The sequence below is a fragment of the Scyliorhinus canicula genome, chromosome 1 (genome assembly GCF_902713615.1).
Source record: "Scyliorhinus canicula chromosome 1, sScyCan1.1, whole genome shotgun sequence".
Taxonomy (NCBI): domain Eukaryota; kingdom Metazoa; phylum Chordata; class Chondrichthyes; order Carcharhiniformes; family Scyliorhinidae; genus Scyliorhinus; species Scyliorhinus canicula.
Genome location: NC_052146.1, coordinates 291009983 through 291023998, shown reverse-complemented (window position 1 = coordinate 291023998; position 14016 = coordinate 291009983). Strand labels below are relative to the sequence as shown.

At 45.3% G+C, this 14016-nt stretch overlaps 1 protein-coding gene across 2 annotated transcripts in view; it reads left to right on the top strand.

Annotated features, from left to right (window-relative positions):
- The first annotated feature begins 5191 nt into the window (after positions 1 to 5191).
- pld5 (phospholipase D family member 5) overlaps positions 5192 to 14016 on the top strand; it is a 216564-nt gene continuing 207739 nt past the window's right edge. For both annotated transcript variants that reach the window (XM_038815060.1, XM_038815051.1), the window contains exon 1: positions 5192 to 5537. In XM_038815060.1, the coding sequence (XP_038670988.1) occupies positions 5361 to 5537 (177 nt within the window). In that variant the 5' untranslated portion in view covers positions 5192 to 5360. The remainder of the gene's footprint in view (positions 5538 to 14016) is intronic.

The window sequence follows — 14016 nt, the reverse complement described above, 5'->3', positions numbered from 1 at the left end:
GCAGCATTTCACTGAATGTGGCATCAAACTTCCCTCGTAAAATTGAAGTAAATGGGAATCAGGAGGAAAGCTCTCCATTGAGTGGTCAGACCTATCACTAAAAAAGATGGTTGTGGTTTTACGAAGCCTATCATCGTAGCCCTGCACATTCTTCAAGGCAGTGTCCTCGGCCTAACCATATTCGGCAGCTTCATCAATGACCTTCCCACTGTCATAAGGTCAGAATTGGGGAAATGCAGGAATGATTGCACAGTGCTCAGTACCATTCACGGCTCCCCAGATAATGATGCTGTCTGTGCCCTTATGCTGCAAGAACTGAACAACATTAATTTTTGGGCGCCAAGTAAAATTTGCACCACACAAGTGCTAGGCAATGACCATCTCTAAGAATCTAACCACCTCCCTTTGCCAAATCCCCCCACCATGGGAGAATGGGAAATCATCATTGATTGGAAACTTAACTGGGCCAGTAACATAAATACTGTAACTGCAGAAGCAGACTGGAGACTTGGTATTGTGTGTCAAGTGACCCAACTCTGACAACTCTGACATTACAACATTGAGGGCCGAAGGGCCTGTTTTGTGCTGTACTGTTCTATCTATTAACTCCTGACTCCCCAAATTTCTTTCCACCATCTACAAGGCACAAGTCAGCAAGAGTGATGGGTTACTCCTGACTTGCCTGGATGCGTGCAGCTCCAACAAAACTCAAGAAGCTTGACACCATACAGGACAAAGCAGACTGCTTGATTGACATTCCAGCTAGCATCTTAACTATTTATTCCCTCCACCACCAGAGCACAGTGGAAGCAGTATGTACTATTTATAATATGCAATGCAGCAACTCACCAAGCTTCTTTGGCACCAAAACCTCGACAGCCTAGGTACACAAGGGCAGTAGACAGAAGGGAACACCGCCACTGGCACGTTCCCCTCTAGTCACACACCATAGTGACTTGGAACCATTATTTCACTGTCTCTGGGTCAAAGTCCCGGAACTCCCTCCCTAACAGCAACGTGGGTGTACTTACACCCCATGGACTTCAGCAATAAATAGTTGACTCAGCAGCACCTTCTTAAGGACAATTAGGGACAAGTAATAAATGCTAGCTTTGCAAGCAACACCCACATCCAACAAAAAGAAGGGAAAGTTGAAAGTAACGTGGAAAATGAGCTTTGGAACGCTGGACACACATAGTCAGCCCACAAAGAAGAAACACATTCGGCACTACAAGACTGTTAAGCAATTTGATTGTTTTTTCAAATGTGTCATTAATAACAGATCTGTTAAATGGGAATAAAACACAACTATACAGGGTCTGATTTAAACCTGTATAAATGAAACTAATGAATTAAATATGGTGACAGCCGTGGCTTAGCGAGTACCACCCTAGCCTCTTGAGTCAGAAAACTGTGATAACTACCCCAGATGTTTGAGCACAAGATCTATGATGACTGACCAGTGCAATACTGAAAGCATGCTGCACTGTTGGAGTTGTTGCTTTTGGATGAGATACGTCTTCCCTTTCAGGCGGATGCAAAAGATCCCATGGCTCTGTTTCAAAGTAAAGAAGGGCAGTTCTCCCAGTCTTGTGTCCAATATTCATCCCTTGGTCAATGTCACTGAATGTCAGGTTGTCAGGCCGTTAACCCATTGCTGTTTGTGGGTCCTTGCTGTGCACAATGTACCTTCCACTATTAGTGACCTGTTATGAAACCCAAATTTACCACATTGGAGAGTCCGGAGGTCAGGAACTTCAACTCTGGACAGACCTCAGACCCATTGTGCATGCACAGACTGAGAGCAGGCTACACATATGCGGATCAACACGTTTACATTTGTTTATAATCCCAGTGTGCTTGTGCATAAGGAAATGGTCATGCGGACAGGGGCAGAGTGATCTCTACAAGAGTTATCCAAGACAGGGACAAGAGAGAGGGGACAGTGAGAGATCCCAAAGGGGGAAGGGACAGAGAGCAGTCCCAAAGGGAAAGAGGACAGAGTGAGGTACCAAAAGAATAATCCCAGAGAGGGGATAGGGACAGGGAAAGCTCCCAGTTAAGTTAAAAAGAGAGGAGCAGGGAAAAATGTCTCCAAGTAAGAAAAGGGTTGCAGGGAGCAGAGCTTAAGCGAAGAGAGCTCTGAAGAAGCCCTGAAGATCCAGGAAATCAGCCAAAGGTTAGTGACTCCATGCTGTAGGTCTTCTGAGGCAATGGTACCCCTTTGAAGTAGTAGTGTTCTGTTTAATGTAGCTGAAGAGCTGGAATTGTGCTCGAGGGTTGGTGTTTGAGTATAGACTCTGGAATCCAGGGAAACAGAATTTTGGGAGACAAAATTGAGACCCTCGAGATGGGCTGTCATTGATGCCATCCGAGTTGGAGTGACCGTTGGAGAGAATTCCAATGTTAGATTTTCAAATGTGGAAACTGGAATCCCTCATGGGAGAGAGGCAGAGGTTCAGCGAGATTGGTTGACTCACAGAGAGCAGGCGGTATTGTCACTGGACTAGTAAACCAGAGACCCAGAGTAATGTTCTGGTGTCCCAGGTTCAAATCCCGCCACTGCAGATGGTGAAATTCGAATTCAATAAAAATCTGGAATGAAAAGTCTAATGATGACAATGAAACCATCATCGATTGTTGTAAAAACCCATCGGGTTCACTAATGTCCTTTAGTGAAGGAAATCTGACGTCCTTACTTGGTCTGGCCTGCATGTGATTCCAGACCCACAGCAATGTGGTTGACTCTTAACTGCCCCCTCAAGGGCAATTAGGGATGGGCAATAAATGCTGGCACAGCCAGCGACGGCCACATCCCATGAACTAATTTAAAAATGTCTGAGTGGGTTGTTGAGAAATACATGGACTCTGTCTTGGTCGCATCTGCCATTTATTGGTGTGTTCAACTACAGTTGGCTTATTAATTCACATGTACTTCATATTAACACTGAATGTTTGAGTAGATGAGAGTATATGATAGATACTATAAATTGTTTTATCTTTATGACTTTGCATGATAAAGTTTATTTTGGATTGTTCAAAACCTGTGGAATCTTGTCGCTTTCTTCACTGAGCACCTGTCTACTTTAAACAAAGCATTATTGATCCCTAACGGCATCCTTCCAACAACTTGGAGGAAGGGTCTGGCTAAGGATCATAACAGACCACATTTCCAAAGTATTTAATATGGCCGTAGGGGCTGGTTTAGCTCACTGGCTTTTAAAGTAGACCAAGCAGGCCAGCAGCACGGTTCGATTCCCGTACCAGTCTCCCCGGACAGGCGCCGGAATGTGGCGACTAGGGGCTTTTCACAGTAACTGAATTGAAGCCTACTCATGACAATAAGTGATTTTCATTTCATTTTCAAATGCTTTGAGACATCCTGTGGTCATGATAAATTAAAGCATTTATTCTATACCCATATGCCAATATCAATGTAATAATAAAACAAGGGTCTGCATTAAGTTTCCAAATGACGTTATGGGTTGATTTCATAAGAGATGAAATGTCGGTCTCTCATTGTTGCTTCTGCAACCATTCATTTTCCTTTTGTTAATTGAGTAGGTCAGTGAGGAGGTTCAGGTATTTTTACTCAAAGCTTTGAGATGGCGTATGTGCAAAATAACACTCAAGGGATATAATTTTTTTTAAATATTGGCTTCAAGTCAATGGGGAAATAGAGTTTGAAAGTGGGAAATTGAGGTGACTGTGACAAAGTTTGAAATTGTGGCTATCATCGCAGGCTGGGTACCAACCAATAAGCCTCATGCCACAGAATCAGTGGAGGCATCGGGTGGAGAACCAGAGCTGGGGTGTGCATGGAGGCTGACCCATGTGCCAACGGCCTGCATGTGGATGAGAAAGAGGAGGGGGCCATTGGTAGGTGCTTCAGGGACCCTAGAGATGATGCCGAGGAGGAGGGAAGAGAAGCAAATGCTGGAGATGGGTTCTGTCAATGATTGGATAGTCATGAGTAAACTTATTGAAGAGCAACTCCACTGTACAAAATAACAGAGCAGAGATGGTGGTGGGGGATGATGTGACCAATCGTTCTAAAGGCCGAGGGAAGTTGAGGAGGATGGGGAGAGATGACGCAGGTTGGACAAGGTGTCATCTGTGACTGACACAAAATCAAAATACTGCAGATGCTGGAATTAGAAAATCAACGTCACAAATACTCAGCCGGCCTGGCAGTGAAGAGTGAAACTCAGTCAAGGGTCATCAACCTGAAATGTTCCCTTCCTCTCTCCACAGGTGTGGACAGAGCTGTTGAATATTTCCAGCATTTCCTGCTTTATGTCACCTGTGATGAGAATTAAGTACACAAGTGGCAGTTTGTCTACTCTCAGCCGATTCAGGAAAAGATTTTTGAAATGATTTGAAATGAAAATGAAATGAAATGAAAATGGCTTATTGTCACGAGTAGGCTTCAATTAAGTTACTGTGAAAAGCCCCTCGTCGTCACATTCCGGCACCTGTGCGGGGAGGCTGGTACCCCTGTGTGACTCAAAAATAAAAATGCTTCAAGCAATGCCACTGGGTATGAATGTGCGAGTTGGTGGTACATGCTGGCGTGTACCCCTGGTTAAATCTGTTTCTCCAATGTTATGTCACACACTGGGTCCGGGTTGTAGTATTCGACACAATGTGTTCTTCCAGGCATTTCAGACAACGTGCATCATTATGAACATTTCTGGAGCCTGCCTGCATCGCAGTCAGCCAATCTCCCGCACCGGCCGGGAGCGCGGGTTCAATTCCCGCACCAGCCTCCCCGGACAGGCGCTGGAATGTGACGACTAGGGGCTTTTCACAGTAACTTCATTTGAAGCCTACTTGTGACAATAAGCGATTTTCATTTTCATTTCCTTACTTGTTTTATTTTTGAATTAACGGTCCCTGGATGGATAACCCAATAACTCTTGTGAGGATGTTGCTTTGAAGGGAGTTCCACCTTATCCGTAAGCACATCCTAGTTGGTACCGAATAGCAGGACCTAGAGCTGCTCATTTGACACCTTCATTTCAGCGCACCGCTCCCTGAAGGCACAGAGGCTGGATATGTGTGTGTGTGTGTGTGTGTCTCCCCCCCCCCCCCCACCCCCCATTCCTCCTGCAGCTCACTGCACCACACGCACACAAAACGTGTGCCCCGCCCACAAGGGCTGTACTTGGTTCTTCGATCGCCGCTGCTGCACTCAACAAGCATGAGCTGCAGTAACAGCAGCAGCAGGAGTACCTGAGTTGTCAGCTGAACCGCTTCCAGTGCCCCATCCCTCTCTCTCTCTCTCGCCTCCCCTTCCCCAAATGTGGACGCTCAGAAAGAAATCACTGATTGGGATTTTTTAAACAGAACCAACGAACATGGAAGTTAAGCACGACCGGCTGCCCGAGGAACCCTACGATCAGCTCAAAATGAAAACAGCACCGAGGGAGGCGACTCAGAGCCCTGCCCGAGGGGCTCCCAACTTGTACAGTGCCGCCAAGAAGAAGGACTACACTGTGTCAGTCTATCTCAATAACAGGGGGAAAAGCGAGCATGTAAGCCACTTGTTTTTATTTCTGTATCAGGACAAAGGGGAGAATTGCAGAGGTAATATAGAGGGTGGGGGGCCCTGCTGGATTCAAGCATGAAACATTTGATACATAATTTAAATGCTTTAAATAATTCACCATTTCTGTGCATGTTATGGAAGTACAATGAATTATAATAAAATATATGTATTTCACTGACTGCAAAGTCATACATTCCCTTTGTTTTTACTTGAAGCTGTGCCTAAATATATCCAGGGGACGCAGCCTCTGAACTGCAGTTACTTGTGAGATTAACTTTTTTTAACATGGCTTCATACCAGCAGCCAGAGAGGGAAATAGGTTTCTGGTTGCTGTTGGAGACTGGAGTGTGTTTAGAGAATGAGGCGTCGAGTGAAGGATTCCCCACTTACAAGTCAGCGCAGAGCCCTGCTTTCAAACACAATCCTTAGCCAATGTAGTCCCTGCAAGTTCCTCGGATCAATGGGGAAGTGTGCAGTGGGTTGATGATACCAGATTTATTGTGGGGTAAGTGTAGGCGAGGGATGGGGGAGTGGGTGGGGTAGGTGTTCAGATGACAAACTGATGGAAGTGAACTTTTAACTTGTAAATATTTGCTCATGCTGACTTGGAGTGAGTGGGAGGTAAATTCATCCATGCGGTGACAAAAATATTGATCGGTGGCACATTTGGTGATTTATTTGAGTGTAAGTGTCCACTAATTACATTAGTAAGTATCAGGTACAAGCTTGACTTTCCGATACACTAGATTTTACTCTCTTGGCATGCCATTCACTGGCTGTGACTCAATGAAGTTCATGCCAGCTAGCTACTCCATCATCCAGTTGGATTAAGTAACTATTCTGTTTGTTGCACATGGCTAATCATCAGCTTTAAATGTCCCCAATTCCACACCACACAAATAGCCCTTGAATCTGTGCCTTTGATTTCCCCATGCACGTTCCCACTCTTGCCCAGAGCGAGCTTCGGGATACATGTTTCTGAGAGGAACGGGCGAAAATCACAGACTTGAGTCACACTTTGGTCGCTTCTGTCCTCCAGGCTCTGGCGAAGGTCACCCATCTGAGGAGACCCGAGTTGTCAACCCTCCAGGATTGGTCTGGAGTCTCGGGCAATTGAAGATCTATCTCCAGGACACAGCTGTGTGAAACTCTGGACGAAAAATCATCGGGACATTAAAAAAGATGGTTGAATGTTTGAATGTTTCTCTTCAACAGATATAAACATATTGAAGAGAGGGAGGGGGGCGTTGGCTGACAGTCGAGCATCATCCAATTGGGAAATGAGTCTTTTTGCTTTCCTAAGACGTAGGAGCAGAATTAGGCCATTTGGCCCATCGAGTCTGCTCCGCCATTCAGTCATGGCTGATTGTTTCTCATCCCCATTCTCTTGCCTTTTCCCCTGTAATCCCTGATCCCCTTATCAACAAGAATGTATCTATCCCCGTCTTAAGATGAATCAAAGATATGCAGAGGGACAGGTAGTATTGAGGATGCAGGGGGGCTGCAGAAGGACTTGGACAGGCTAGGCGTGCGGGCAAAGAAGTGGCAGCTAGAATACAATGTGGAAATGTGTGAGGTTCCTCCATGCATGGGGGAACTACAGCAACTATTCATTCCTGTCTGGAACAAAAGCAAAACAGGTAAGAGGACCAATCCATGGCTTACAAAGGAAATTAGATATAGTATCCGATTCAAGGAAGAAGCACGGTAGCACAAGTGGATAGCACTGTGGCTTCACAGCACCAGCGTCCCAGGTTCGATTCCCCGCTGGGTCTGCACGTTTTCCCCGTGTCTGCGAGGGTTTCCTCCTGGTGCTCCAGTTTCCTCCCACAGTCTAAAGACGTGCAGGTTAGGTGGATTGGCCATGATAAATTGCCCTTAGTGATCAAAAAAAGGTTAGGAGGGGTTATTGGGTTACAGAGAGGGTGGAAGTGAGGGCTTAAGTGGGTCACTGCAGACTCGATGGGCCAAATGCCCTCCTTCTGCACTGTATGTTCTGTTTGTTCTATGTTCATACAGATTGGCCAAGAAGAATAATAGGTCTGAGGATTGGGAGCAGTTTAGAATTCAGCAAAAAAGGACAAAGGGAGTGATTAAGAAGGGGAAAGTACAGTATGAAAGGAAGCTTGTAGGGAACATAAAGACTGACACTAAGAGTTTCGATAGATATGTAAAGAGAAAGAGATTGGTAAAGAGAAATGTAGGCCCCCCTGCAGACAGAAACAGGGAATGCATAATAAGGGACAAAGAAATGGCTGAGCAATTAAATACATACTTTGGTTCTGTCTTCACAGAAGAGGACACAAATCGGATACCAGAAGTGTTGGAGAATGAAAGGTTTAGTGAGAGGGAAGAACTGAGGGAAGTCAACATTAGTTGAGAAAGGTGCTGGGAAAATTAATGGGATTGAAGGTGGATAAATCCCCAGGGCCTGAGAATCTGCTTCCCAGAGTGATTAAGGAGGTGGCTCTGGAAATAGTGGATGCATTGGTGGTCATCTTCCGGGATTCTATAGACTCTGTAACTGTCCCTGCAGATTGGAGGGTAGCTCACGTCACTCCGATATTCAAAAAGGGAGATAGAGAGAAAGCAGGGAATTATAGACCAGTAAGCCTAACATCGGTAGTGGGGAAAATTCATGAATCCATTATCAAGGACTTTATAGCGGAACATTTGGAAAGCAGTGGCAGGATCAGTCAGAGTCAGCATGGATTCATGAAGGGAAAATCATGCTTGACAAATCTGTTGGAATTCTTTGAAGATGTAACCAGTACAGTTGACAAGGGGGAGCCAGTCGATGTGGTATATTTGGACTTTCAGAAGGTGTTTGACAAAGTCCCGCATAAGAGATTATTGTGCAAAATTAAAGCGCATGGGATTGGGGGAAATGTATTGAGGTGGATAGAAAACTGGTTGGCGGAGAGGAAACAAAGAGTAGGAATTAATAGGTCCTTTATAAATTGGCAGGCAGTAACAAGTGGGGTACCACAGGGATCGGTGCTGTGACCCCAGCTATTCACAATATATATTAATGATTTGGATGAGGGAGCAAAATGTAACATCTCAAAGTTTGCAGATGATACCAAGTTGGGTGGGAGGGTGAATTGTGACGAGGATGCAGGGATCCTACAGCATGATCTGGACAGGTTGGGCGAGTGGGCAAATCAATGGTAGATGCAGTCTAATTTGGATAAGTGTGAGGTTATTCACTTTGGAAGCAAAAATAGGAAGGCAGATTATTACTTGAATGGGTGTAAATTGGGAGAGGGGAGTGTGGGACCTGGGTGTCCCAGTGGGACCTGGGTGTCCTTGTGCACCAGTCACTGAAGGTAAGCATGCAGGTGCAGCAGGCGGTAAAGAAGGCTAATGGTATGTGACCTTCATTGCGAGAGGTTTTGATTATAAAAGCAGGGATATGCTGCTGCCATTATACAGGGCCTTGGTGAGGCCACACTTGGAGTATTGTGTGCAGTTTTGGTCTCCTTCTCTGAAGAAGAATGTTCTTGCTCTCAAGGGAGTGCAGCAAAGAGTTACGAGACAGATTCCAGGGATGGCAGGACTGTCATATGAGGCGAGATTTACTAGGTTGGGATTGTTCTTGTTGGAGTTCAGAAGAATGAGGGGGAATCATAGAGACTTATAAAATTCTAACAGGATTAGACAGGGTAGATGCAGGGAAAATGTCACCAATGATGGGTGTGTCCAGAACCAGGGATCACAGTCGGAGGATTCAGGGTAAACCATTCCAGACAGAGATAAGGAGACATTTCTTCACACAAAGAGTGGTGAGCCTGTGGAATTCAGTCCCACAGGAAGTAGTTGATGGTAAATCATTGGATATATTCAAGAGGCTGCTATATATAGCACTTGGTGAGAATGGGATCAGAGGCTATGAGGAGAAAGCAGAATTAGACTACTGAGTTGGACGATCAGCCTTGATCGTGATGAATGGCGGAGCAGGCTCGAAGGGCCAAAAGGCCTCCTCCTGCTCCTATCTTCTATGTATCTATATTATGCACTTTGGAGGGAGGAATGGAGGCATAGACTATTTTCTAAATGTAATGCTTAGGATCTGCAGAAGCAGAAAGGGCTTGGGCGTCCTTGTTCAACATTCTCTTAAAGTTAATGTGCAGGTTCAGTTGGCAGTTAGGAAGGCAAATGTGGGCAGCACGGTGGCACAGTGGTTAGCATTGCTGCCTACGGCGCTGAGGACCCGTGTTCGAATCCCGACTCTGGGTCACTGTCCGTGAGGAGTTTGCACATTCTCCCCGTGTCTGCGTGGGTTTCACCCCCACAACCCAAAAGATGTGCAAGATAGGTGGATTGGCCACGCTAAATTGCCCCTTAATTGGAAAAAATAATTGGCTACTCTAAATTTATTTTTTAAAAAGGAAGGCAAATGCAATGTTAGCATTCATGTCGAGAGGGCTAGAATACAAGATCAGGTATGCACTTCTAAGGCTATATAAAGTTCTGGTCAGACCCCATTTGGAGTACTGTGAGCAGTTTTGGGCCCCGTATCTAAGGAAGGATGTGCTGGCCTTGGAAAGGGTCCAGAGGAGGTTCACAAGAATAATCCCTGGAATGAAGATTTTGTTGTATGAGGAACAGTTCGGAACTCTGGGTCTGTACTCATTGGAGTTTAGAAGGATATGGGGGGATCTCATTGAAACTTAGCGAGGCCTGGATAGAGTGGACATGGAGAGGATGTTTCCACTTGTAGGATAAACTAGAACCAGAGGACACAACCTCAGACTAAAGGGACGATCCTTTAAAACAGAGGTGAGGAGGAATTTCTTCAGCCAGAGGGGGGTGAATCTGTGGAACTCTTTGCCGCAGAAGGCTGTGGAGGCCAAATCACTGAGTGTCTTTAAGGCAGAAATAGATAGGTTCTTGATTAATAAGTGGATCAGGGGTTATGGGGAGAAGGCGAGAGAATGGGGATGAGAAAAATATCAGCCATAATTGAATGGCGGAGCAGACTCGATGGGCCTAGTGGCCTAATTCTGCTCCTATGTCTTATGGACTCCACAGCCTTCTGTTGACAACCCTGGAGGAGACCCATAGAAAGGAGGCAAACAAAATGAAAATTCTGATCAATAACTTATTCCTTTAAAGTTATTTAAAAAAAATGCTTTTTAAGGCACTTTGCAAATGTGAAAGGGGAACAATGGATCCTGAGCAAAAAGAAAAGTGGTCAAAGAGGTGAGTTTTAAGAAGGAGTTTAGAGTGGAAGGGTTTCCAACATTGTGTCTGGGTAGTTGAACGCAAGGTCACAAATGGAGGAGCAAAGGGAGGACATGTGCGAAAGTCCAGAGGAATAGAGAGAGCTTAGACAAGTTGTAGGAGGGGTTTAGCAAATCTGGAGAGACAAGACCTTTGGGTGGTTTAAAAAGAAGAATGAAGATTTTAAATTACAGACACTGGAGAATCAGTGGAGGACGGAGATGATGAATATGTGGGACTTGATGTGAAGTAGGATAAAGGCTGCTGAATTTGGAGTGTGCTGGTTCATTGAGGGTAGAGGAGGAGATGCTGATGATGGGAGTATTGGAAAGTTCAAGGCTGTCAGTGACAGTGTTAAGGATGAGGCTTTGGGAAGCACATGTGCTGAAGTTGAAGTGGAAGCAGGTGGTCTTTGTTTTGGACAGATATGAGGTTGGAAATTACTGTAGCGGGGAGTAACTGGGAACAATGTTGTTCAACTGATGATACTGCAAGAGTCTTAATAATAATAATAGCTTATTGTCACAAGTAGGCTTCAATGAAGTTACTGTGAAAAGCCCCTAGTCGTCATATTCCGCCGCCTGTTCGGGGAAGCTGGTACGGGAATTGAACCCGCGCTGCTGGTCTTGTTCTGCTTTACAAGCCAGCTGTTTATCCCACTGTGCTAAACCAGCCCAGTGTCTTTGGAAAGTGCTTGAAGGTTTTCCTTTCTTACAAAGAACAAAGAACAAAGAAAAGTACAGCACAGGAATAGGCTCTTCGACCCTCCAAGCCCGTGCTGACCATGCTGCCCGTTTAAACTAAAATCTTCTACACTTCCTGGGTCCGTATCCCTCTATTCCCATCCTATTCATGTATTTGTCAAGATGCCCCTTAAATGTCACTATCGTCCCTGCTTCCACCACCTCCTCCGGCAGCAAGTTCCAGGCACCCACTACCCCCTGTGTAAAAAAACTTGTCTTGTACATCTCCTCTAAACCTTGCCCCTCGCACCTTAAACCTATGCACCCTAGTAATTGACCCCTCTACCCTGGGGAAAAGCCTCTGACTATCCACTCTGTCTATGCCCCTCATAATTTTGTAGACCTCTATCAGGTCGCCCCTCAATCTCCGTCATTCCAGTGAGAACAAACCAAGTTTATTCAACCACTCCTCATAGCTAATGCCCGCCATACCAGGCAACATCCTGGTAAATCTCCTCTGCACCCTCTCTAAAGCCTCCACATCCTTCTGATATTGTGGCGACCAGAATTGAACACTATACTCCAGGTGTGGCCTAACTAAGGTTCTATACAGCTGCAACATGACTTGCCAATTCTTATACTCAATGTCCCGGCCAATGAAGGCAGGCATGCTGTATGCCTTCTTGACTACCTTCTCCACCCCTTTCAGTGACCTGTGGACCTGTACACCTAGATCTCTCTGACTTTTAATACTCTTGAGGGTTCTACCATTCACTGTATATTCCCTACCTGCATTAGACCTTGCAAAATGCATTACCTTACATTTGTCCGGATTAAACTCCATCTGCCATCTCTCCACCTAAGTCTCCAAACGATCTAAATCCTGCTGTATCCTCTGACAGTCATCATCGCTATCCGCAATTCCACCAACCTTTGTGTCGTCTGCAAACTTACTATTCTTTCATGGGATGCAGGCATCACCTGCACGGTCAGCTTTTGTTGCCCATTCCATTTGCCCTTGAACTGTGTGGCTTGAGGGCAGTTAAGACTCAACTATATTGCTGTAGTTCCATGTAGGCCAGACCTGGAAGGACAGCAGATGTTCCTCTCCAAAGGGTATTAGTTTTGTTTTTGATGAACAATTGATGATAGTTTCATCGTCAGCATTCAATTCCAGTTTTTATTCATTGCTTTTAAATTTCACCAGCAGCTGTGGTGGGATTTGAACCTGCGGAACCAGCCAATTCTGCCTGGGTCTCTGAACTACTAATCCAGTGACATTACCACTGCACCACCATCTCCCCTGATGGTTTCAGTCTTCCCATTGTTTAGCTGGAGGTTATTCATGAAGACCCAATCTTTTCAACCTCGCCCCTTGCCTGAGGTCTGGTGATCCTAAGGTTAAATCGCCACAAGTCAGCCAATGCTGGATACTATTTGGCCACAAACAGATAGGCAAGTATGCAATCAAGCAACTGCTGTCCCAGTCAAACAGAATTCAGAGAAGAGGCATTGAATGGGATCAAGTGGTCAGTTGTGTCAAATGTTGGAAAGGGGCTGGGAAAGATAAGGACAGACAGTACAACAGTAATGGTCATAGAAAATGTGGTTTATAGAATCGACATAGAGAGTGGAAAAGTCAGATGGGCAAAGGTAGCCCAGATGAGGATTCATAAAAGGCTGGTTTAGCTCAGTGGGCTAGACAGTGGTTTGCGATGCAAGGCCAGCAGCACGGGCTTCGATTCCCATACCAGCTTTCCCGAACAGGCGCCAGAATGTGGCAACTAGGGGCTTTTCACAGTAACTTCATACTTGTGACAATAAAATATTCTTATTATTATTCAAATGTTTTGGGGATAGTTTCTTGGAACAACATGTTATTGAGCCAGTAGCCAATCAGCTTTACCAGACCTGATATTGTGTAACATGATTGGATTAATGCATGATCTCCACATGATGGCATCCCCAGGTAGCAGCGACCATAATATGATTCAAACATTCCGTTTGAGGGAGGGAGATCGAACGGCCTCATGAGATCTAACGAAATGTAAATGCATTGGAAGCAGTTCAGAGAAGGTTCACTCGACTGATACTCGGGATGGGGGGAGGTTGGACCTGTTTCAGAACAGTGCCTGAGGCAAGGTAACCATTTCCAGCGACAGCTCACATGCGAGTCAAGAAGGGAAGCTGGGTGATCAGGAAGCCAACAGGGGTGGATATGAGGGATTAGGGAGTAATTCTAATAGATTAACTGGGCTCAGGAGGGTCGATGAGAGAGACTAGAAAGAAGGTGGGGAGTAAAGGCTTGTGTTTGGAGGCAGGGGAGAGATTCAGATTAGTGGGTAAAGGGGAAGAGTAGAAGCAACAGAGGCAGCTGAATGGATTGTCCCTGTCTTGAGATTGATGCAGGGATCCACAATCTCATTCCAGTTGTTGGTAGATGTGAAAAAGCTTGCTTTTATGATGTGCTTCTCATGATCATTATCATCTCAAAGCCAATTACAGCCATTTTTTTTCAGGTGCAGTCAGTGGTTGTAATGTGGGAAGTATGGCAGT